Source organism: Lepisosteus oculatus, chromosome 19 (genome assembly GCF_040954835.1).
Source record: "Lepisosteus oculatus isolate fLepOcu1 chromosome 19, fLepOcu1.hap2, whole genome shotgun sequence".
Classification (NCBI taxonomy): domain Eukaryota; kingdom Metazoa; phylum Chordata; class Actinopteri; order Semionotiformes; family Lepisosteidae; genus Lepisosteus; species Lepisosteus oculatus.
In genome coordinates, this window is record NC_090714.1 from 14,923,206 (window position 1) to 14,948,447 (window position 25,242).

General features: G+C 38.3%; 2 protein-coding genes across 8 annotated transcripts; one reads left to right on the top strand and one right to left on the bottom strand.

The window, feature by feature from the left end:
* On the top strand, positions 1-18,849 carry ift70 (intraflagellar transport 70). Of its 6 annotated transcripts, none has more exons than XM_069181032.1 (21): positions 1-228; positions 558-623; positions 2,762-2,971; positions 3,212-3,271; positions 4,027-4,162; positions 4,542-4,646; positions 5,684-5,812; positions 7,264-7,313; positions 10,224-10,376; positions 10,709-10,774; positions 11,956-11,982; positions 12,342-12,395; positions 12,813-12,878; positions 13,501-13,577; positions 13,770-13,980; positions 14,641-14,688; positions 14,912-14,983; positions 15,522-15,625; positions 15,939-16,017; positions 17,375-17,504; positions 18,186-18,849. In XM_069181032.1, the coding sequence occupies exons 1-21, from the start codon at positions 175-177 to the stop codon at positions 18,320-18,322; spliced, it is 2,034 nt and encodes a 677-aa protein (XP_069037133.1). In that variant the 5' UTR covers positions 1-174; the 3' UTR covers positions 18,323-18,849. The 6 variants fall into 6 exon arrangements, with proteins under 6 accessions (XP_069037133.1, XP_015215915.1, XP_015215918.1 ...); XM_015360429.2 differs by having other exon boundaries at positions 3,215-3,271; XM_015360432.2 differs by lacking the exon at positions 14,641-14,688.
* c19h16orf89 (chromosome 19 C16orf89 homolog) lies at positions 18,843-25,190 on the bottom strand. Of its 2 annotated transcripts, none has more exons than XM_015360440.2 (8): positions 24,383-25,190; positions 22,855-23,007; positions 22,299-22,449; positions 21,030-21,147; positions 20,659-20,821; positions 20,337-20,441; positions 20,079-20,168; positions 18,843-19,411 (listed from the first exon to the last, which is right to left on the bottom strand). In XM_015360440.2, exons 1-8 carry the CDS (start codon positions 24,555-24,557, stop codon positions 19,308-19,310), a joined length of 1,059 nt encoding a protein of 352 aa, XP_015215926.2. In that variant the 5' UTR covers positions 24,558-25,190; the 3' UTR covers positions 18,843-19,307. The 2 variants fall into 2 exon arrangements, with proteins under 2 accessions (XP_015215926.2, XP_015215924.2); XM_015360438.2 differs by having other exon boundaries at positions 22,194-22,449.
* Positions 25,191-25,242: the final 52 nt, after the last annotated feature.

Sequence of the window (25,242 nt, forward strand, 5' to 3'; positions counted from 1 at the left end):
AAACGTCCATCAAGCGGTGTCTTGCTGCAAAAACATACACAAACGGTCTGAGAAAGAAATGTGGTTTTAGGAAAGGATGAATGATTAAAAACGGCAGTTCCTAATCACGTTTTTTTTTTAGATTAAAAAACGAATACCCCGAGGTACGTTTTCTGAGCTCGTGCTAAAGGAAATATGACACTGACTCCGATTAAGGATGGCGAATATACAGCCACAATCTACAAAATGGTAAGTTTCTAAAAAGCACCAATTAACTCCAGAAACGAAATCGCACAGTGCAATATCCAATTATCCTTTGTGTAAATAATACTTCTGCTTCTATTTTTGCTCAAATGGCTACCAGGTGCAAGGACGCATTTTATTTTACGATCATGACCACTGATGATACAGTGTATGATTTGAATAGTAATATGGTGAATGACAAGGCTGAGAAAGATACATATGTAGCTATAAGAGACTGTCATTCGTGTTTGTGGTTTCTGAAACTGGGGCTAGTTTGGATTTTTTGCCCCTTGACCTCCACGGATCGTGTAAACGAAGTATTGTTGTTTTCACAGATTAGAGATGGGAGATACGGAGACGCTATCCACATCCTAAGTAATGAACTGCAGAAACAGCTTAAAGTAAGATGTAGTGTAACGTATACTTTTATCCTTGTCTTAGTTCCCTTTTTTCGGTCCTTCCGTAGACTTTTCATTCCTTCACAGACGATGCAGAAAGAAAACGTTTTTGATGCAAACAAATACCTCTTTTTTTTTCAAATTTGGAAGTCCCATAACACCGCATTACTGAAGGTTAAAGAACCCTAATGAATCCCTTAAAAATTTAATTCCCTGAAAAGTCCAGCAAATATCTGCACTGTTTGAGGGAATTAGCTAAGTCTTATAGCTTTTTTTTCCCCCCAGACATAAGACAGAATACTTTTCTGTGAAGAAATGAAGGTGGATTGTTGTTGAATGAAATTAACTTCTTTACTATATGGGTCTTTCTGTGTAATCCTCTTAAAACTCCTATAGTTACAATTAAAACCTCTTCTATGAAGAGAAATTGGTCTGTAAACTGCATGACCTCAGTGAAGCTAAACCCCTATCAATATGTGATTGCATGGTATCTGACTTCATTTTACAGTATATTTACTTTGTCCTTCCCACACACAGCAGTGCAGTTCAAAATTAAAGCACTTTGTTAAAATTAGTATCATCGTCATGTTGGCATCTACATCGGTTTCCACTTGAACTGTGTGCAAGACTCTGTAAGGCAAGAAAGCAGAGTCACTGGTATCTTTAAAGATTTTGTTGTAGATCATGAATCTCTAGTGTGTCTTTTGTGTCCAGTTTATTCTAAAGTGTTGGTTTCTTGTAAGTAAATATCCAGTTTGGGCAGCTCGTGTGATGTTTCCTCTGTTGTTACATTGCTGAGAAAATTATAAGGTAAAACTGCAGTGATTTTTCTTTCTTCTGGTCAAATCTTTTTTTTTGGACATGAAATCTGTATTTTTTGAAAAACAAGAAAGGCGTATAGAGCTCTTTCATTTAGAAGTAAACCTTAAAGAGCTCTCTTTGGAAAACCGCAGCATGCTGGTTCCTGCTTAGGACTCTCAGACACAGACCTTGTAGCTTCATCACCTCCAAGCTTATTCACCTGGGTCAGAGGTCCTGCAGTCTGTGGGTCCTGCAGCTTGAAGAACTCCCTTTTCCATTTTAATCAGAAATTGTATTGGAAAAAACAAAAAGAACCTCATTATGGGGATTTCAACAATTTTTAAAAACACATTGAACACGTTTGTTCTTTAAATTGACACATTTCTTGCCGATATATATGTTGCAGTGCATATAAAATAACTTTCACTCTTTTCTACTGTCAAATAGTATCGTAATGTAATTATAACTCTTTGAAATCCTGTTACCCATTTATTTAAGATGTAATTTTTCAATTTCATATGGTATCCAAGGCATTTCGTTTATGTCATCAATGATTTGCACCCTCACGTGAACCCTCCTAAAGCACGGAAGTCCCTGGTCTTGAAAAATAACATAGTTAACTTTGTGGAAACCGGTTTTCAAAAGCAGTCAGAAATCCACAGGAGTATTGGTTGGAATAGTTGAAGGAGTAGTTTGAACTTCTGAAGTGTCAGCCTCAGAAAATGACATCTTTTATTAAACATTTAGTGGCTTTTCCAAGTATCACAAACATATCTGTTGATTCTCTCGAGTCCCATGACTTAAGATCGATCACTGGGTACTGTGCAATCTGTTTTATATTCCAACATAAACTTTTTTCCTTGTTTTCTTGCCTCGCCAAAACCGCTCTTCTGCACCAGTAGATTGGCTTTTAAAGTTGTTGTTATTTCGGATTTGGCCTGCCATATTTCCTAATGTCTGCTTACCAAGTATTTTCAGTCTAACCACGTAGGTTAGGTCTGGAGCCAGTCAGCCATTATGTCTAAAGTTGGATGTACTTATTTGGTAGACATTTAGGCTTTATCTTTAGTGTCTGTGGCACGGTATTTTTCCTAGGTTAACTTGAATTGAGTTATTTCAAGAATATAAGATCTAAAATGATAGCAGATTGGAAGAGCTGTCTTTCTCTAAGATTGACATCTCAATGGATAGGGCCTCAGCTTCTCAGACATAAGCCTGTCATTGCATTTATAGTGGATTATCTCAGCAAGCTGTTAAGAAAATTGTCACAGGGAGCTCTTTTATTTCAGTGTTGTAGTAGCTGTATTATTTACTCCTTTCTCTCCCTATCTCCCTCTCAGTCCAGAGCAGCCCTGTCTCTCTTGGGCTATTGCTACTATCGTATTCAAGACTTCACCAATGCCGCCGAATGTTATGAGCAACTGACCCAGCTCCACCCTGAAGTGGAGGAATACAAGCTGTACTACGCCCAGTCCCTCTACAAGGCCTGTGCCTTCCCAGAGGCCATGAAAGCCACATTCCTGCTGGACAGCCCAGGGAATCAGATTAAGGTAAAGAGATACCAGTGGGAGACAGCGATAAAGAAGAGTTTCAGATTTTTTGTAAGAAGAACCATACAAATATTGTTAATTGTCTCAAAACAAGAAATGACTATTCATATTTACCTCTTTTCTAAGTGGTTAAGTGGTCCAGATCATGTAAATCATGAATCTTTGTAAGTTTTAACCAATTAAAGAGTAATCACGCTATGCAAAGCAGATAAAGACATCACACTTTTTCTGGTTTTCCAACAGATGCTAAAGCTGCAAGCTGCTATCAAATATGGAGAAGAAGATTTATCTGGTGCAAAGGTAAAATAATTAAAGAGAAGACATCTGCAAATTTGATGGATCAGAAGACCAAATTTACTGTCGGACTCTGGCAGACATTACAAACCTTTCGTATTTGATCCATACCACTGTTTCCCAAACCTGATTCAGGTTCTAACCCTAACCCCAGTGTCCGCAGGTTTTCATTCCAGTTGATCGTCCTTAATTAAGCTTATTCATTATTCATTATTTTCAGATGTTGAAATGGAAATAATATACCTAAAGGAGATTATTTCTGAAACTGCGATCTCAGTGCAGAAATACGTCAAAAGAACAGGAAGTTTCTTCAGTTAGGGGTTCAATAGGATTAATTAATTAAGGCCTCAGTTGGATTTGTGGTCATCAGATGGAGAGGATTGTGAAACTCTGGTATCCTGTAAATCAATCTAAGTCTGTGTGGAAAATTGACGTCATTTTAAAGTTTTATCAGAACTTTATGGTATTATTCAGTAACTGAGGAAGTGATGGAAGTTGAATTTCTAAACATTTGATTTTCTGAATGCACAAGTCAGTTATTGTTTTCTCAAGGTACCTCTCAAAGTACTTTCTCAAAGCAAACGTTTTGTAGGAGTAAAGCTCCCTTTATATTTATGGTACTTCTTTGTGTATTCTGTTTTCCTACAATTAAAACAGGTGAAGATGTTTTGTATAAAGCCATATAATCTGTTTTTGACTAAGGACTGGCATGCTTGGCCTTTTGCTGTTTGGCTAAAATAAATAATGTCCTCATCTCTCAGAGCCTGGTGGAGCAGCTGCCTTCCAGCGACCCAGACTATGAAGTCAATCTTGGCTGTTTACTCTATAAGGAAGGGGAGTATGACCAAGCCTCCAAAAAGTTCATAAACGCAATGCAGGTGATCGGTTATCAACCAGGTGATCTATGATCATTTTCTACTTTCAACAGAACTTTTCTTGTCAACAGTTTTCAGCACCTAAAATATGATCTTTCTGCTCTAAACGTAGCACTAAAGAGTTATTCTGCAAGTGCGCCTAAGATAAATGCAAAACTTCCCAAGTGGTTATAGCAATGAAAACTATAAAATATAAGTATGTCATTTGAAAGTTACTGTTGATCTTGCAAAATGCAGGGTATTAATTCTGCTTTTTGGGGTTTGGCTGCAGAGTGCAAACCTCATGACCTTCAGCAATGTGGTCTGTGATGTAATCCTAAAGTACTGACTTAGATTTTAAGCTATTATTGACATGGCCACTGCCTTAATCCTACTTCTTCTATTCCTTTTTCATTCATCAGATCTATCGTACAACATAGCACTTTGTTACTACAGTATGAAGCAGTACGCCCCGGCGTTGAAATACATTGCAGACATTATAGAGCGTGGCATCAGGGAGCACCCAGGTAAGTAACATACCATTGTGATTCTAGGTTACTTTAATTGGAACATGCTTTCACTTTAGTTCCTTACGGTCAAAAATGTATGATTGGTTTATTTTCTGTGGGGGGCTATGATACCCTATTAATAATCCCAATGTCCTTTATTAACTGTGAAGTGAGATAAGAATTGCCCCATACCATGGCAGCCCCAAACTGAAGACATACGTCCAATTACTGTTTTGTTTTCACTTTTGAACATAATGACTTAGCGCGGCAATACTCTAAGGAAACACAACAGGTTGTACGCATGGTAATGCATCTGAAGTTTAAAAATGTATATTTGAAGCAATCAGTCAGAAAGTCAGAATGCAAAATTTTCCATGTCATGTGTAGAACATTGGAGTTCTCCGAGGGATATGTTTTGATTTCCTGTTGTTGGATTAGGGTACATTATGTGCTGTGCAGGAGTTTGTTTTTTTTTATTAAAAATATTTACAGCGTCATTATTTTTAGTTCTAATTGCGAGCAATATGAATTAAGATAGATACAACTTGCCACTGATTAAATAATTGAAATTACCATTGCAGCATTGTTTTTAATTTGATCAGTCCTGAATGTGAATAATAATGATTACAGAATCAGTGGGCCTTAGCAGACATGTTAGGCAAGACCAATCAGTCTAAAATCTAGCAGTTAACACTGAAACGCCCCAATCAGCACTGTAATACATTCCAGACAAAGCCATGCCTTTATTAGGATTAATCAATTCATGCAGCAATGATTTTAGGAATCAACATGTGTGGAATGTGGCATGCTATGTCAATGACTGAGTGCTTCAGGTAAAAATAAGTCTTATTTTTTTCACCGATCATCTCAAGACAAAATCAGTTGAAAAAGGTGCAACCTATAAAACAGCTCCTTTTATAAACCCCTATACCTGAAAGCTGTTATCACACTGCGATGGATAATGCAGGTTTTTATTTTTTTTTAAAACTTTTCTCTCCCCCACCCTCCCTGAAAAGTAAGTGTTGCTTATGGTATGGTCTTTCCGATGCTTTCAGAGCTTAGCGTTGGCATGACAACGGAAGGTATCGACGTGAGAAGTGTGGGCAATACACTCGTGCTGCATGAAACGGCGCTCATCGAGGTGTTCAATCTGAAGGCAGCCATTGAATACCAGCTGAAAAACTGTACGTACATCAGACAGCTCACAGAGTACATGCAGAAGCATGGCAGCTGAAAGTCCCCTTCCCTTTAAGAAATACCTTCTACTTGTGGCTATGTCTTTATAACTAATAGAGTCTTCTGTGCCCTTACTTCTCTCTTATTAATGAGGCGATTTAGTGCGCATGCAACTGTTAGAGCCACTCAGGTGCATCTCAGTCAGTCACGAATGACCAATTCATCAAAATGATGCCAAAAACATTTAATCAATATCTAAAAGCCCAAACTTTATTATTGTAAAGACATCCGTGCATAAATGACAGTGTTTCTTTTGATGCTCTGTATATTTGAATCAAAGCCTCAATGTTTGTGCTTGTCCTGCTTCTGCCATGTTCTGAACTTGTCTTTGTACTCGTAAGTTCGCAGTACTGGTGTCAGGGTTTCCTCCTCTCCACGGTCGCCACGCTTCCTTTGCTTTCCAAATGCATTAACTGCTGTCACAGTGCGCTGATTCTGAAAACCCTCTTGATCCATCACTGTCACACCACACATCTTATCTAAAGTTTTCTGCCGGTGCTCTCTTATAGTTATTTAATTCATATTGTGACTTGTTGATAACATCTCTGAACTAAGTCAATTTATCATCTTTGCTGCCCAAGCGCTCATGTATATCCTGTGATTAGACCTTTATTTTTTAAAATATTTATTTTCCAAATGAACAGCTTAATCTCTTGTAAAATATAAAACAAGTAAAACAAAACCATAAACTCAACAAGGAGCTGTCAATAGCAGGTAGCTTAAACTTTAATTAAAGTTTCCCAGTGTAGTCTTTTTTTTCTTCTTCAGATTTCCACAGGGAGGGAAAAGAAATTGAAAATTCTCTGTATTCTTCAGATCACTCGTCTCAGCTTCAGAAAACTAGATGACCTAAGATAGATAAGAGCCTTGGAGACATGCTTTAAAATTCAGAAAAGTAGCTATTGTCCCATTGATTCAGACATTTTGTTCATTTTCCTTCATGCAAGGCACACCATGAGCCAAACTGAAATTAATGCCATTCACTGCAGATATTAATCCAATCTGAAATATGTATGACGTTAACTTTTCTTACTCATCTTTATCATTCATAAATTCTCATTAAATATAATAATACCAAGGGTCGGATTGATAAAAGGCCTACTGAATGCATTATCCTTGTTTGCTTGTGCGTGCCACTGTTTCTTCTTTTGTTTAATGGGACAGAAACGTTATAGCTGTACTCTAAATTCTACCACAAATGAAAGAAATTCTTATTGGTGTCTACTGATATTCTTAATAAGCAGTTTTGCAAGCTGACTTACAACAACATACCAAGGACATTGTTATGCGACGGTCAATATATTCATTATTTCAGAAAATAAAGCATGGATTAATTTGTTTGAGATTACAGACTCGCACTGTATTTTAACACCTTTTTTCAAATTTGCAATTGCTTCAGATGATGCTGCCCAGGAGGCCCTGACTGACATGCCCCCACGATCGGAGGAGGTAGGCAGACGAGTTGTGCACCCATCTCTCTGCTAAATAACGTTGCCACATTTGTAGAAATTGAAATGTCTCGTCCAAGTTTGGATTTAAAATCCAGATAGTCTTATGTTGTTTAACAGGAGATTCTTTTCCCTACAGGAAAATTGTATTTGATCAACATTGTATGCAAGTGCAGGCGGGAATTTTATCAACAGAATTGTGTTCATGCCATTTGGTAATTTTCCACTCTCACCTGGTTGATTTCAGTTGATATAAAAGAAGTTAAAGAGAGAAAAGAAACAGCTGATGAAGCACTTTTATGTTTTTCCACTGGCACCTCTCCCAATTATTATTTTGTTGCACTAACCTGAATCAGCACAGTCATGCTCATCACTGCTTTTTGTTTAGACACTTGGCTGCATTCAGTTCTCAACCTTAATAGTATAGCTGTGGGTTTACTCCAACAATTCAGATCGTTCTAGTCATCTTTACCCTGATCAGGAAAAAAATAACACTTAAAAAGCTTTTCTTTATAGTGACATTACTCCAGACTAGCATGTTCTTGTTTAATGAGTTTTGAGTTTTTTAAAATACTTATTTGCTCCTTGGGGTTATCTCATTCTTTGTAACTAGGTATTCTTTGTTGTTTCCTTGTCAGGTTGTGAATGTCCTTCCGCCTTTTGACACATTTGGAGATTGTAAAAATCCCATCAACAAAGTTTTAAATAATGAGCCTCTTATTTCCACCATTGAATTTGGCTCATGTGTATTCAGAAAGGCAGATCAAACCTGCTGTTAAGATGAGGAGTGATACAGGGATGTAGGAACATGTCTAAATGTAATCAACTGACTTCCTTAAAGACACATTACTCCTCACCAGACTGTTTCATTTAACTTCTTATCTTGCAGGGAAGGCTTTTATGAGCTCTGATTAAAAAAACAGTTAGGAAGAACTGTGACAGATAAAAAAAACTCACATTAGCAGCAGCAAAAAAATGAGCAGTCTGCTTTCAAAAGGGCATTCCAGGTTAATTTCCAAACCTGCCTTCAGAAAATGTGTTTTTACAGTTATCCTGACCTTTTAGGTCACATCTGTAAAAGTCATAAAAATACAGAATAATGTCTGTTGCTGCTTTAAAATGAATGTGAGTAAGATTAATAGGTCAGTATTGAGAATGAATCTGATTTTGAGGTTCAGAGAAGAGTCGTACCATGAAGTTTTCTTCCTAGGATGCTAGAATCGTTTTGGCTGCCATTGTAATGTTTGCATTCTAGTGAAAAGTGGAGAAGAGATGTTGTAATTCTGTTTTCATTAAAATGTCATCACTTGTATAAGAATGTTTATAAAGATAAGGAGTTCACTTCACCCATCTTGCCCATTTGGTAGTTGCTAATTGAACGGAGCAATTCATGAGTCATTTTTTAAAAGAAGTCATGATATCAGCTTTAACAAGATGCCCTGGTACTGTAGGTCAATTTTCCCACAACCCTTGCATAAAAAAGTGCCTCTTGCTCTGAATTTTAAATGCACTTTCACATAGTTTCCACAGCTTCGTGTTTCACTGCTGACTTTTTTAAGAATTTTGAATACTTGAATCGGAGCACTCATAGTTTTCTCTGTTCAGGACTAAAAAAGTTCAGTTCTTTCAGCTTGTCAGAGTAGGACTTTCCTTTGAGCCTGGACTGATTCTAAAGGTGCAGCATGTTTTTTTTTGTAACTTGGTGACCGAATTGTACAAAGTAATATAAATGAGAACCTATTGGTGATTTGTACAATTTACAATTTGAACTATATTATATGAAATAATTTTTATTTGCTTTCTTTAGGGCTTGCCCGCATGTTTTTACAATATTTAAATTCAGCTGAAGGGAATAGAGTGAGAGGTTGATAGAAAAAAATTACAAAAGCAAATTTAAAAAATCCGAACTCTTCTAAAAGAGAGTGGTTTTCATCTGTATTGAGCTTTTAGAATTACATAAGACTACACCCACGTTCTTCTGTTGTCTGTAAAGTTAACTCTTAGCAATAAATTAAATTTTGTAACTCATGAGCATGAGCAAATGTAAATAAATACCTCTAAGGATGACCGTTTGTTTTTAGTAGACACTCTTATACTTTAAATCACAACAGCTATAAAGCAAGTTCATCTCATTACATGGGAATGATTGAATTACTGTTATGTGATTACCTCTGCAGGGTACATAGTTGCCTTATGAATAGGTTGTATTTACCTTGACATTTGTTGCAATATAGTTTCAAATGCCCATTTCACTCCATCCCGTGTTGCAGGTTATGTCATTCATTTGAAGGTAGAACACTATGAGAAAAGATCTTTTAATGTGCTGCCATTCATTTGTCTTAAAATAAATTGCCTTTTGTTCCCTAGCTACTCCAGATCCTGTTTCTCCCATTCAGACTTTTGCAGATATATTGGTCCTAGTTTATCAGAAATCACAGATTTTAAATACTGCAGCTTGTGCATTAAGTTAACTGCTGCCTCCTGGTGGCCGATTATTGAATTCACTAGAAATAGAAACAAAATTGGGACCTTAAGTAAAACGTTTTCTGAATTGTGTGATTGTGCAGTTTACTGTGTAAATTGTGCGATTTACAGTACATGATGTAACAAACTAATTAGAAACAATTGTTAGAAACAATTACTAATTCTAAAAACTGTTTACAGTAATAGGAAAGAGTGCCAACCATGGAAATTATGTTTAATTTCGTATTTGACAAGCTGATCCGTTACTGACTCCAGCTCCCACTGTTATGTTGGTCTTGATGTACAAGTACATCCTTGTATTCTGTGTATATTGTGCAAGTTTTTTGCTTGTTTCTGTGTCCCTTCATACTTTGTTGGGGGGGGTGGGACTCTGCAGTACAAGCATCTTTAATTCTAGCACTCAAAATCTTCAATCACTTTGTTGCAGGAGCTTGACCCGGTGACTCTTCATAATCAAGCTCTTATGAACATGGACTCCAGGCCCACGGAGGGCTTCGAGAAGCTGGCGTTCCTCCTCCAGCAGAACCCCTTCCCCCCGGTGACATTTGGAAACCTCCTACTTCTCTACTGCAAATACGAAGTGAGTTGGCTTAGACTTGTCCCTGTGTCCAAGCCATCGGCAGCGCTCAAGCGCAGGCTACCGTGGTGGTCCCGATTAACGATTATGAGCGAGTTTCCCAGAAGGGGAAAAACGCAACACAGTGATTTCATTATCCAGGCTGCTCTTTTATAGTGAACTCTGGCCATGAGCTATGACTGATACCCCATGTGGCAATGAAAGAACATTCAGTCTCCCCTGTTTAGATTTGAACCCAAGATTCAAGAGCTGTGAGGCAACAGCTGGCCCATAGCTCAGTGTAAATGTGATTTTTTATTTAAAGGAATTCATATTTTGCTTTGATACTTTTTTAGTATTTTGACCTGGCTGCAGACGTTCTAGCTGAAAATGCTCATTTGACGTACAAGTTTCTCACTCCGGTAAGATGCTTTTCCTTCATTATTTCGGCATTACAGGTATTTTTTAGCCTTTTCTTCTTTTTTTCTAAAGACAGTAAAAGTGGAGATTTTTGTATTGTAATTTGGTTTTGGTAGCATGGCTAAAACAACAAGCCAAAACGTTGTGTTTCTTTTCTTCTCTTTTCAGCATGGAACAAACCTTTACTTGTGTTCATGTTCTTAATTTAACCTAGCAGCCAAATGTAAATGTGTTGTCTATCTAATGGGGATTTAAAATCTGAGAGAAAAAAATCTTAGCAGATGCTTCATTTTCTTCTTAACATCTGCATTATTTAAATCTGTAAATGCCTATAACCATTATGTGTTTATTTTGTCGTTAGATATTTGTTTGTTTTTTAGAGATTAGCATGCTTAAAAGTCTCTGATTGCTAGTCTATAGCAGCAGTAGTGCACTTTCACTCCAGAGAACTTATGATGCTTACAGGCATATTTTTTAGAACAAATTAATCATTACATGACTGCAGAAGCTAAAGTACTTCTAAATAAAAAAAATGCTTATATAGGAGTTTAAAATGAACGTGTCTTGGCATCTCTGTCTATTTTTGTGGCAACACCTCAAGTGTTATCTGATCAGACAGATCGTATCTATAAGCTGTTCATAATTACCTGCTCCAATGGTAGCTTTTTATGTGGCCAGAATCAGAATTAATGCCCAGTAAAACAGTAGTTTTTTTTACTTCCTTTTTTCTGTCCCAAACTTCTGCAGCGCCATCAATATGGATCATTCGTCTGTTGCTGCACCACAGTAGCAGAATAAATAATATACCTTCAGGCTTTCAGGCTGTAATGTACTTTGTTCGTTCGTAATAGGCTTTCTATAAAGCAGGCGACTGCTGTAATGGAAATCAATACAAATCTGTGAAAAACAAAAGCCAATTCTGGACAGGTTTAGTTGAGTTCTAAAAAAATATATGAGATGTATAACCTAAAATATATATAATGCTATTTAGAAGATATATAGTGTGTTCATGGCATTCAAATATATTTTTTGATTAAGCATAATACTTTCCTGCCCTGAACCTTGAAGTGTGTTTTGAAGTTCCTTCCATAAAAATAGCTCATTTATAATAAGGAGGATAAAGCTATTTTTGAAAACGTATATATACGTTTGAAGCTACGTTAAATATTGCCGTTCATTGCAGGAAAATGTGAGAGCTACAGAAGGAGAGGTATGCACTCTTTAAAACATCATCTTTGTTGCATAAGGCATTTCTGTATAGAAGCTGCACATTATTATTAGTGAAGAAGCCATTCAGAAGGGAGAAGTAGCTTTTAGTGCCCACTCCTAATGGAAGATAAGCGAGGACTCATATGGTAAGAGCTTTTTACTCTTCTTCCCTTACTGCATTGTGCAGTTAAGAGATAATAGAAACGACACATGCCTCTCACCCATAGGAGGACAATTACTGAGTACAAAATGATAACTATTTCAAAATTACTCATTTGTAAATGAGTACATTTGAAATACTTTTTTGATTTAACCCCAAAAGAAACCAAGAAAACTAACATTGTGTCTATTTTGTTGCAGTATTTGTATGAGTTTCTAGATGCCATGATAACATGTCAGACTGCGCCAGAGGAGGTGAGACTTCTTATTTTTCCTCTAATGTTATTTGTTATTTGCTTCTTTTTCCCCTGAATATTTTGATAAGCCTACAATCTTAGACCCTCTGTACTTCATTTTAACACTCAGCTACAATGTACTTTTATTCGGAATCTTTTTAAAAATTGCAGCCTTTTTTGAATTTTATTTTTCTTTTTATTTATTTTTAATCTTGTTATTGTCATGTTTCCTTTTCATCTTCCACATCACCTTGAAGGCATGAAATGTTGTTTTATAAATAAAATTGATTTGACAGTAGTGTAGGTGTGACTTTCACTATTTGTTTGATAATTTAAGAATGTATTCGAACTTAAATACACAACCCTGTCAAATACACTGCAGTTCACCAGAGTGCATACAAGTTTTCAAAACTTGCTCCTTCTGTCGATATTCAAGGCTTTTCGAAAGTTTGATGAAGTTGCAGGGAAGCTAACTGAGCAGCTACGCAAACTGACCAAGCAGGTAAAATCTTTCTTCTCCTACCGCAGTTTTTGCCATACATTGTAACGGACTAATCACTAAACCTGTATCCACAAGGCTTACGTTACAGACTCCTTGACAAGTTCCCTGTCCACTGACCTTATAAACTGAATGAAATATGTGACTCTTCCCTTAATAAAAGCCAGCTCTCTTTGTTACAGAGTAGAGCTTCAAGCTTTTTCTTTATGAGTGCTTATTTCTGAGATGCAACATCTCAGCAAAGTCGTTGTTTTCTCAACTGTATCTTGATTTCTCTTAAGGAAAAAATAAAGTGTTAACAACAACCTGTAGCTTATATACTTTATATTCAAAAGGAGTTAATTCCGAATAGCTATTTATTTTGTGACACCTATAGCAGGAGTGTTTTATTCCCTGAAGCTTTTGATGTAGGCTGCCAGTGATTTTACTAGTTCCTGTTCATACTATGTTGTTTTACACCCTAAAGATGTTTGACCCACCTGCTAACTGTGATAACTGATCCCAGTACCTGGCAGCTTCATTAGGAAGATGCAGGAAGCATAGATCAAGGGATATGTTTGGAGTTTGTGCTGGCAGTGCTGGCAGTGTGTCCTTAATAGATTGCCTGTTTTGTACTTTTGTTAAGGTGCAAGAAGCAAGACATAGCCGTGAAGATGAGGCCGTGAAAAAGGCTGTCAGTGAATACGATGAGGCTCTTGAGAGGTGAGCAACATGTCCTGCTGGTATTATACCCCATCTGAATGGGCCATTTAATGCCTGTGAAAGAGGCATTATCAGTCCATACTGCAATGAATGGGATGAGCTGTAAAGCTGGTAAGTTTCCAGTTTTTTGAGTGACTTACTGTAAGTTCCATTATTTACTCATTTACAGATCTCTGTGTTTGTGTGACGTAGGTACATTCCAGTGCTGATGGCTCAGGCCAAAATTTACTGGAACCTGGAGAACTATCACATGGTGGAAAAGATCTTCCGCAAATCCGTGGAGTTCTGCAATGAGCACGATGTGTGGAAACTGAATGTGGCTCATGTCCTCTTCATGCAGGAGAGCAAATACAAAGAGGCAATTGGGTTCTATGAGCCGATTGTTAAAAAGCACTATGACAACGTAAGTGTACTGATTCTGCAGGAGCGCTGTCTAAACTAACAGTCCGGGCCCTTCCATAACAGGCGTTCTAATGATCTTAAAACACTTGTTTTTAAAGAATGGTGCATGTTTTCATCATTATTTGATATTCCGTGTCTGGTTGAACATCACGGATTTGTATTTACTGTATAAAAAGTAAATATTATAGTAAAAACACTATTCTGTAAATACCCCTTATTCTCACTCCAGCTCTTCAGCAGAAGAGCTACTTTCTGTGTTGTGCATTATTAAAAATGTCATACTTGGTGAATATATGTAACGGAACAATCACAGTGAGATGGTAGACTCCTTTAGTAAATTTCAGCAATAATAATGTGCATCCTACCAGTGTTAAAGAAAAAAATTCTCAGAATATCATTATCATTGAGAGAATAGAATACTTCCATGTCAAGATCACCAATAGACTTTGTTCAGTATTCATCTTGTGGTGTGACTCTTGCCTTGTAGCATTTTCCTGTGAGTCATTATAAAATATTAGCTGTCTGCTGTATTACAAACTCTCTGCTCACCTGTACCTTTGGATGCTACTAAATTAGATCTCTGCTCCACCGGTCAGCTCCTAACTTTTTCAGTCCAGAGAACCCTGGTTCAAAGTCTCTTCTGCTCTTCTGTTTGCTTCAGCTGGAGCAGTGTAACATTCAAGAATGTCCTTGCAAGAGAAAAACTTCGGTAAAATGCACTGGTGAAGTGAGGTGTTTGATTTGCGTCGGTCTGCGTATTTCAACATGACTTGCGTGTGATCTCCATGCATGGACACTGAACATTGTCTTGTGGTTGTGTGATTTTTCATACAGTCAACATATTCTAACAAACTAAGCATTCTTTTCTTGTGATTATTATTTTTACTGTCAACCATTTGTATTGTTAGTTAAGGTTTTTTTTTCCTCTGTAGATCCTCAATGTAAGTGCTATCGTCCTAGCCAATCTCTGCGTGTCCTACATCATGACCAGCCAGAATGAGGAGGTACGGTCCTGTACTAAAATGTTTTTTAATTATTTAAAACATTGTAGGCACTGTACTGGAGGTGTACTGAAAAACTTACTTTTCTTAAATTCCTCCAAATAGAACTGCAATGCTATTTTTATATTTTGGAATTAAAAACAATCAGCATTGATAAGTGCATTTCAAACCACAGTGAAAGTAAAATGTACACAGTAATGCGTAACCATCAAATTTACATTAAAAATCATCTTTATAATTCTGATGTTTTAGTCACTTCTAAGGTTATTAATTAATAAAACTTTAAATCTGAAACAATAAGTTGTTGATTGTTTTGATGTCTAGTCAAATTTAGTCTTTAATGCTTAAACTACATTTATAGTCTATTGAAGTGCAGCATCTGATTTAAAAAATACATAAAATCTGTGAGTACAGTTAAAGGAACATGAAATAAAAAGGTGAAAGGAAAGAGCTACATCATGTAGCTAATGTGGCTGATGTAGCCACTACAATAGGGTGAATATGTTCTTCTTATGATCTGACACAAACACTTTTTTCAAAGGCTGAGGAGCTCATGAGAAAGATTGAGAAAGAAGAAGAGCAGGTATCCTACGACGATCCAGAGAAGAAAATCTATCATCTGTGCATTGTTAACCTTGTGATAGGGTGAGCTTTGCTTTCTGTGTGGGTATTCTGTTCTCTTTTAAAACTGACTTTGATAGCAGATAATTTAAAGGCTGACTTTATACATCCAATGTTTTATTCCTTCATTATTTTTTGTTTTGTAATTATTTTTTTTAAGAAGCAATCATTTACAGAATTTGCTGCTAAAATTAAACATATAGGTTTTATGGGGTGTATACTGTAAATCTGAGCTTTTACAGAAGGGATAGGTGTTAGAGTTTGGTCTTTAGTTGAGATTTCCATTACTAAGTGTTGCATAAATACCATTCCATTATTTGAATTCCTGCTCCCGCAGAACCCTGTACTGTGCCAAAGGTAATTACGATTTTGGTATTTCTCGCGTGATCAAGAGCTTAGAGCCCTACAACAAAAAGGTAAGACATTCTGACAGCCTTGGCCTGTGTTGTTGAAATATTTCTTTTTTGCTGTTCCAAGAAATTCTCTTGATTGAGACAGTCACGATGCAATGTGTGTAAAACTGCAGATGTACAAAGTGCCCCAGATTAATTTCCAAATGCTTCCAGATAATGAAGGATCATTGAAAAGACTTGTTTCTGGCCCTGGTATAATGAGAAATTACATTGTTAAATAGAAATTATCATTGCCTTTATCTTCCAGGCAATGGTCCAGTCTTATGTACCATCTTTTTAGTTTATCCTCTTACGTGACACGTACTGTATGAAAAAAATACTTAGCGCTCATATCAAGTGTAATATAATATATATATAATTCATCATCATCTGAAAGTTCTTTGTAATACTCAGTCATACCTCATAGGATACCTCAGTTTATTCTATCTGGCTTGACTGTTTTTGTCACAAAATGCTGCCTTTCCTTTTGCAACAATTGATTGAGTCAACAAATCAGTTAAATGTAACAAAACAATGCGATTCCCATCGACATGTGTGTTCAATGCAGAAGCACTGATGGCCGAGGAGTGGAAGGATGATTTTGGGAACAGTGATAATCTGTCTCATCTTATCTCATGTCACTTTCTTCATAGTGAAGAGCCATTGAACTTTCCCTGACCCCCTCAGATCACAGAATAACCCAGACTCTAACTCTGAATGTTATGGGTTTTTCTAGAGATGTTATTTTCACATTTAAGCTACAAGAAGGGCATGAATATAAAATATAATCATATAATTAATGATTGTAAATGATTGTTTGGAAATTAATTACAACTTGGATATTTAAAGGCTATGTGTGGTTTTCATGGATCTTAACTGCCAATCAATAGCCATTTGCTTTATTTTTTGCAGCCTCTTAGTCATAGTTCCTGTTTTGCACATAACTAGCAACATCATTTCATTTTTATTGCACAATAACTGGTGTATTCAGGTTTCCCAGTGGGATATTTGCAGCTCCAACCAGCTGGAAAGTCATTTTTGCCCACTGTCAATTAAAAAGCGGTTTGTTTTTGTTTTCTGCTTTTTCCTCCCTCTGAGAATATCAGTGAGCTATGGGAGAACATGAGTGTTAAGCATTTTAAGCAATGAGCGAAGGATCCCAGATGGAAGGAAAAAATATAAATTATGAAACTTTTTATATTGATATTAAAACTGTATAATCTGCGTCGAAAAGCAGTAGTACCAAATGTGTTTTTTTGTCATAAATTTATATTAGGAACAAATGGTTTTACAAAATCGTTTGTCTTGTTTCCCTGGATACCATATTGATTGTAATAGTAAACCAGCCTGTAGCTAATTAAGAATGTCTTTTCACCTGCAGCTTGGGACAGACACATGGTACTATGCTAAGAGGTGCTTCCTCTCCCTCTTAGAAAACATGTCAAAGCACATGATCATGCTAAGAGATAGTGTCATACAAGAATGCATCCAGTTTCTGGAGCACTGTGAGGGTAAGTGGTCCATCAAGATGATGGGGTTCCCATTTTCAAATAAAGATCCTTTGGCTTTCTGATTATAAAAGGAAATTGGATGTTAATTGGATTCTTAAAATAAAGTGGTACAGTGCAATTGATTTGATCTGGCTCATTAACACAGATAATATGGTTTCTTTTGCTTTGTTAATTAGCAAAGCTTAAATGCAAAACAACTTAATTTCATGTTTCATTACAATGTTGGGTATTTTTTTCATATGCGCTTATGGTGAATTTTAACTCCAGACACGTGTGTTTTTTAACGACTTCAGAAGCTGAATTTCCTCTGGTGTTCTAAAATCTGTCCAGTATTTTTGATGTTAAATGTGGCAAGTAGAAATACTGAAGATATTTAACATTAAACGTTTCTGGAAATGATTATGGTACTGCTGTTCAAGTTTGCACTTACCAGTGAATAATTTCTTGCTGTAGTTAATGTTCTGTCTCTTCATTTGTTCCAGGAAAGTTAACATTATATTCATTGCTAAATTGCTTTGTTGAATTTTAATGTAGCTTGACTGTTGTACTATAAATGTCTTGGTCATACTAATATGATTGCACTGTTGTGCACAGCTCGAATTGTAGTACAGCTGCTGATTGCTAATTAGCTTGCAGACCTATTGCTCACAGAGGGAGTCATTATTTTTTTCCCTTTTTCAGTTTATGGGAAGAATGTACCAGCCCTCATTGAGCAACCTCTGGAGGAGGACCGAATGCACATTGGAAAGAATACAGTCACATACGAGGCTCGCTTGCTGAAAGCATTGATCTATGAAATTATTGGGTGGAACCAGTAGGGTAATCAATACTTTATCTTCTTTTACATATATCCCTATAAAATACACAGTGGTCTCTGTAAAAAGAGAACACGCACAACAGATTATGTACTATATAGAAGTATATATCAGTGGTAATAAGTTGGATTGCCCTGTTTGGCGTATAACATATTCAGCTCTTGGAAAATGAGAGATATTTGCACTTTTCTATAATTCACTTTTTTGTCAAGACAAGCTAAAAACAAACACTGACTCGAACTTTTAACTTTAACATTTTACAGTTGCCAGTGTGCTTTTAGTCTCCTGTAATCATACATCATTTAAAGTGGTACAGAGTGTACAGAGAAACCCATAGAGTAAAAGCAACACTGTTAAATGTGTTTTTATATTTTGTTACGAGTGAAAAATGAACACTTTATATTGTTTCTTTGTAAAAAAGTTTTGTTTTAGTCTCACTAAGTTTTCAGTGTGTGTACAAATTGCAATGGATGTTTCACTGGACTGTAATGTTTATTTTTTATAGTAATAAAAGAGGACTGGATATCTGACAGCTGTACAGGTTTATTTGCATTAATATCAGAGGATGAAATCAGCAGCTGTTTTTTCACATTTCTTCAGACATTAAGAGCACAAATACTCAACTTTTTCGCACTGCCAAGAATGTTGAAAATGACGTTACTATTGATTTGTACTGAGAACAAATCATGATGTTACATTTCTGCTGTTTTCTAAGCATTTTTACTGCAGGAAATGCTTAAAAAAACATCTGCATTGAACATAGTCTGCTAATACCTCTGGTACAAGTGTTGCATACAAGTAGGAAAGTGGACTGCATTTTTTTTTTGAATGCGTGACCTAGGTGTTATTTATTTTATAACTATTCAAGATCCTGATTACTAATGATCCCAAGTGTCTAAAAACAAAACAACATTGATCTAGAACATTCAGAAAAGCAGGTGACGACTCCTGTGTCAAGAAAAACATTGAAGATGGGGGATGTGGAAGCCTACGTCAGCGGCCTCTTTGTGATGTCCTGCTCTGTTAGGTAGTAGTTCAGATACCCGCCCAGTGTGCTCACTGCAACTCCCGTCATGTGGCTTGAACACCCATCTGTGAAAACACGCACCGTTAATGTGAGCTTGCAGTACAGGCTCTAGTCTGGAGTAGTGGTCAGGGCTCTGTACTCGTAAATAGGAGGTGGTGGGTTTAGACATCATATACCTTGAGCCCTAAGGCAGAGGCTGCCAGTCCTAGTCCTGGAGCACCAGTCCTGGTTTTCATTCCCACTGTACGTTAATTGCCTAACTGAAGCTGTATTTTTACCAACATTCAGCTTGATTTAAAATGTTTTCTTTTTCTCTCTACTTAGAAGCAGGGGATTTTATTTTACATATGGAATGCTATAGTTAAAGGGCAAACCTCTTCATAATTATTAATAGTTGAAAACGGTTCACATAAAGTCTAATATGAAGTAAATGAAGGGATCCGTTGTGTAACAGAGAGCTTGATTAGAACAAAAACAAGGGGGTCCTGATTGGGTGCCCCAGCTCTAATGTGCTTCACACAGCCTGCTTCAGGAACATGCACAGCAGTGTAAATGGGTACATTTGCAAGTCACTTTAGATAAGATTAATACCAACCTAATTATTATTAATTACACTAGTACTGGTTAACTAATCAGATCAGTCTCAGATCTGATTCACAGCACAAGACACCTCATGAATGCATAATAAGATATATGGAAGTATTATATAACATCTTCCACCTTTCTCTGTACCTTTCAGAGTTTTTTCTCTCCTCTTCACCCGTTTGCGAAGCTGCAGTGTTTCCAGCAGGTTGCTTTCCTGCTCGGGTGAGCTGCCCCACTCTGTGCCGCCACAAAAAGATGGTTGAAAAGTTTGGATGAAATAGTTCTTCCTTGTGAACATCGGGTCATCCAAATCTACTATTGCCATTTTAACAAATTTAAACATCTACCAGAGAGAAACCGTTACTCATAGTGCATAGTTGATCACTACATAAGTGTGCAACTTACCATCTTTCCCAAAACAGCCTTCTTCTGGGTCTTGCCAAAAGAAAATGTGCTGCAACCAACTAGATTTGTAGAAATCTGAGAAGCCTGCCAGGCCACACAGCATTACTACAAAGCAAGGGGCAAATCGATAGATATTAGATTCTCACTACTTAAACACTTGCCAAGATCTCTATAACGATTTGACATGTATCTCGTGCCACAAGAGGTGAGCTGCATTATATTATCCATGAGCACCAACCTTAGCATTGCATCCACAAGGAAGTAATTCATAAGTAGAAAATACTGTTACACAAAATCTAAGACCAGATTACTAGATACTCACTGTTCTCAATAAAAATATCTCGTGTCTGGCTTGGATAGCCATCCTTTTCAAATTCCACATTGCTCTTCATCATGTTAGAGCAGAAGATTTTTTCGTAGTCACGAATGGTCAGGTTGGCACGAGCCTGTCTGTGCTCCCCTTGCAGGATGTTAGAGCACCCTTGCTGTAAGTCCAAGACAAATCACAAACAAGATCCCTTAAACCAGCAAAAAAACTACTTTTTGCTCTCTAAAGCTGTTTTATTTTATTTTTCTTTGCACAGAAAAAAAAAGAGGCTATCGCAATTTCAGAGGCTACACTCAGTTCATTCCGTCATGCCATACAGTGGCCCTAGACCTCTGCCGTGTGGTTTCATATCTCTGTGCTCCTACCATTCTCCCCATCATGAAGTACAGCAGCTGGTGAGACAGGGAGTAACGAGGACACCCGAATCTCGTCATGGTCTCCCTGCAGGACTTTGTCACTATGCAAGGTGTTCCGTTGTCTTTCCTTTAAAAAGAGAACAATAAAAAATTGCCCAGCTTTCTCATCTACTGGAAACTCTTCAGCACCATATCGTCATTCAGGAAATCCGCTTTATGTGAGAAGAGCCTTGTTATGTTTGTTGTTGTGGGATGTTTCTATGCACGTTCTGTAAGTTTAGGAACATGCAGGGACTAGAGTTATCATTCAGTCATTGTCATAATAGCTTAGTTGGTAAATACTGATTTCTCCTCCGATTCAGTCGAACCGTAGGGAGCACTCACCATGTTGTCTTTGTGGCCATAAAACCCCAGTATAGTGATGGGGGCACTACTGTAAAAAAGGCTCCATCCTTCAGAGGAGACCTAACACTGAGGTCCTAACATTCAGTTTCTCGAGTGTTTCTCGAAAAGAGTAGGGGTCTTACTCCAGTGTCCTGGCCACATTTCCCTCTGGCCTTTACTAATCATGGCCTCCTAATGATCCCCATCTCTAAGCTGGCTTCATCACTCTGTTCTCCTCCCCAGTAATAGCTGGCTTGTAGTGAGCATTCTGGCGCACTATGGCTGCCGTCGCATCGTCCAGGTGGGCCTGCACACTGGTGGTGGTGGAGGAGATTCCCCATTACCTGTAAAGCGCTTTGAGTGGAGTGTTCAGAAACAGCGCTACGTAAGTGTAAGAAATTAATACTACTTCAACTATCATTATTCAACTTGCCAATTCTTTTACAATATCTATTGCAAAGCCTGGAACCCTGGATGAACCAGTAAGGTTCTTAGATGGAAGGTCCCTCTAAACCCACATTTTGATAGCAGTCGGCATTTTGAGACATTGAATGAGTAAACGACAGTAAATGAGTTTTGCTGCAGACTTGTGCCACTGACCCTTACAATACCTGCTTTGAAAATTCACCAGTGTTAATCTCCAGAGCGTTTTTTTCCCCCATCTGTTTCCCCATGCAGTGATTGTGATTATACCTCTGTGTTGAAGTCCTACAGTACTTTGCTGTGCTATGGTTTCCCACATTTGTACCACCTTTGCTCATGCACGTCTTTCCTCTACCAGGAACTCACTGAGCCCCACTACCCTTCACTCTGACCAGGGCTGTCCAATGTCCTCTTGCAGCCGAGACAGGACAGGCCCCCGGCCGCAGCCGGGCACAGATATCGGCTCCATACCAGGTGCCTAGGAGCAGGGTCATGCACTTATCACTGAGCTGCTCATCGTAGCACTCCATGTCTCGGAGCTTGGCGTAGGCCAGGGTGGGGTCGGAGGTGTTCCACACATCGGGCACCGTCCAGAAGCGGGTTTCCAGTATAGGCTCGAACTCTGGGGGGGGTGGGGAAAGAGTCCAGCAGAATTTTTAATTTTGCAAAGCAGTCTGAGGTGCATTTTAAGAGGAATTCAATATTGGTTTGGCTTTTGTCATTCAAAGATCAGAAAAGCTTTTGGACTCTCTACCCTTCTCAATCCTGAAGCCCTCGGTCAAGCAAAGCTTCTACTTCAGGAAGTCATTATTTTTGCGGTGTCGCTGTTACTAGTGAGCCCACGTAAACCCCATGGGAAACCAGAGTTTGGGCGACAGCACGGGTTTACCCTTTTAACGTCACCTGCAGCCCTGTTCCAAGAAAGGGGGCTGCACTGGAAATGACAAATAGGGCAGATTGATTCTTCCCACAGCATGTGTCAATGAAAAGAGGACACAAAGTGTGAAAGCGCTGGAGCGTGCTTTACCTCTGTAGTACTTCGGATCGCTGTGCTGGAGCACGGTGACCGCCTGGGCGATGATGTCATTCAATCTTCTAGCCAGACCCTGTGCCCTGGAGAGGTGAGCTGAGCTTCCTGGGTCTGTGTCCTGCCATCTCTTGAGGGCCTCTGCCAGCTCCACTGTGCACAGAGAGTGGCAGGACAACCAGTTATGTCTCATTCTAATAATTAAATCATGGGGAGGAATATTAATGACTGTAGCTCTCAGCGTTGTGGAACACTTGAGCTAAATTCGCAACCCTCTCTGAACGGACTTCCAGTTCTAAGCTGAGCATAGAAAGGCACGATCAGGAGGCATGCTTGACCTGCAAGAAGTGTTTATATTGTCCTCGCATGCTTGCGACCTCCTCATCTGTTGAAAGGTCGTTTTGTTTATTTGCCAAATGCAAAACAGAATTTTCTGACGTCGATTTTGCATAGGTCGAGGTCCAGCATGAGCAAGGGAACGTTTCCAGCGTCGCTGATTTTTACACCTCTCCTAAACAAGCTGTCAAATTGTTGAATGGCATTAAATGTTGTCCTAGAGCGCAAATCGGTTAGTTGTCTCTTTTCCCCCCGCGGAATGAAACGTCATGCTCATTTCTGTGTATTCACTTCTGTGATCCTGCAGATAAATGTCATACGTGACAAGAAAAAGACAGAAAACTCTAAGAGACGGTTCTTTGTCTTCTCTTACGCTCTTTTTCCCAAGGCCAGGGAACATCCTGAGATGTGCTCTCTCCAGCTTTCGGTGGGCGACTGCAGAGCAAATCCCTTACTTCCACAGTTTTAGCGGCATTGATTTACAGACTAATTTGTTTGATTTCATTTGTTCCGATTGTCTCAGATCAGCGTCTACGGTTTTCTCATGGTTTATTGTATTCTATGCGACAAATGAAATCCATATAAAAGAAATTCTATAGACATTTTCGGAGTAAAAAAACCCAGTTTGCATTTCAACCGTCAAGAAGCGACGTCTTCCCTTTTCTAGTTCATCTCACTAAACCAAAAAATAAGTGTAATTATCTCCTCAAAATATAACAACATAAAACATAATAACACATAAATGATTCTGAGCTGTATACTATATCACATCCTGTACAGTAATTGATTTTAATTAGCGCCATGACAGCCACTGTTGCTGTGAGCTGACAGTTGAGATTGTTTTTAGGTTACCTTTTTAATTATCGCTTTATTAAATGTTATTCAATCGGGTGTAAAAGACGACCAATGGGTTCTTTTGTCTTGTACTTGGTAGTTTTTTTATATATACACTACTTGCACGTAGAAATATTTCGAAGCAGACTCTTCTAAGGAAATGTATAAAAGATCACAGGTATGTACAGCAATAATAAGAAACACATCGTTTGCCATGACCAGCTATATCTTTGTGACACTTCGCAAATTGGGTTATTGTTGTATTGTAAACCCTGGAAAGCCCCTAGACCAGCAACATGCACAAAAAGATACTGACTTTGAATTATCGCAGAGTGAAACTTAAGGAATCGGAACTTACCGCTGAGGATTCGATATCCCACAACCCCGTCCAAGTTGATGTCTCTGAACTCGTTTTCAAAGAAACCGGCCGCCCTGTCCAGGCTGCTGAGGACATCAGAGATCACGTCCTGCTCTGTGGCAGGAACTGTAGCCGACAGAACCGCCGCAAGTAAAAGCAGGTGAGAGCGCTTCATGCTAAACTGTGTGGATGATGGGTGTATATTAATCACAACGGAGCGCGGCAGCGGCGACCACAAAAGACATGTGCATCTCTGCACATCTGTGACACTCCGAGCTACAGTGCTCTCCCCTCGTGTTTAATAGGAGCGGCGGCTCTAATTGGGGGCTCATCCTGAGATCAATAACAGAACGGGCTGGAGTCGCACAGGTTTTGTCACGTGTCTCCGCCGAGATTTGTGTGCGGGGAGGTCTGTTGTAAGCGCTCAGCTGTAATTCAGCCGTCTGCCAAATAGTCCCGGTCATCACATGCAGTGAATACAGATACTGAAGTACTTGGTATGCGATAAGCCTGTGCTAGTTCTCCGTTGAACAGCAAAACTGCACACCATCAAAGAGACAGAAGGAAGCAAGTAGGAAATGGGTTTATTTTCGTCGTTGTGTTGTTTGACCGAGGCTCCCGGAGTTACGAATGCATGGTTTCCCCATTAAACGGAGTGCGCCTCTGTAGATCACCCCGACATCGTGCCCTCTGGCTGTGAACATTGCTCACTACACTCAAACGTGCATCTGACTTTCTGACTGCTGTTGATGTTTCCGTTCGCTATCGTGTTGCAACCTGTCGCCACAGACATTATGATATAAACAAGCCCCCAACTCAACTTTATTTTGAAATGCATTTATTTTTAAATCCTGCGCGGT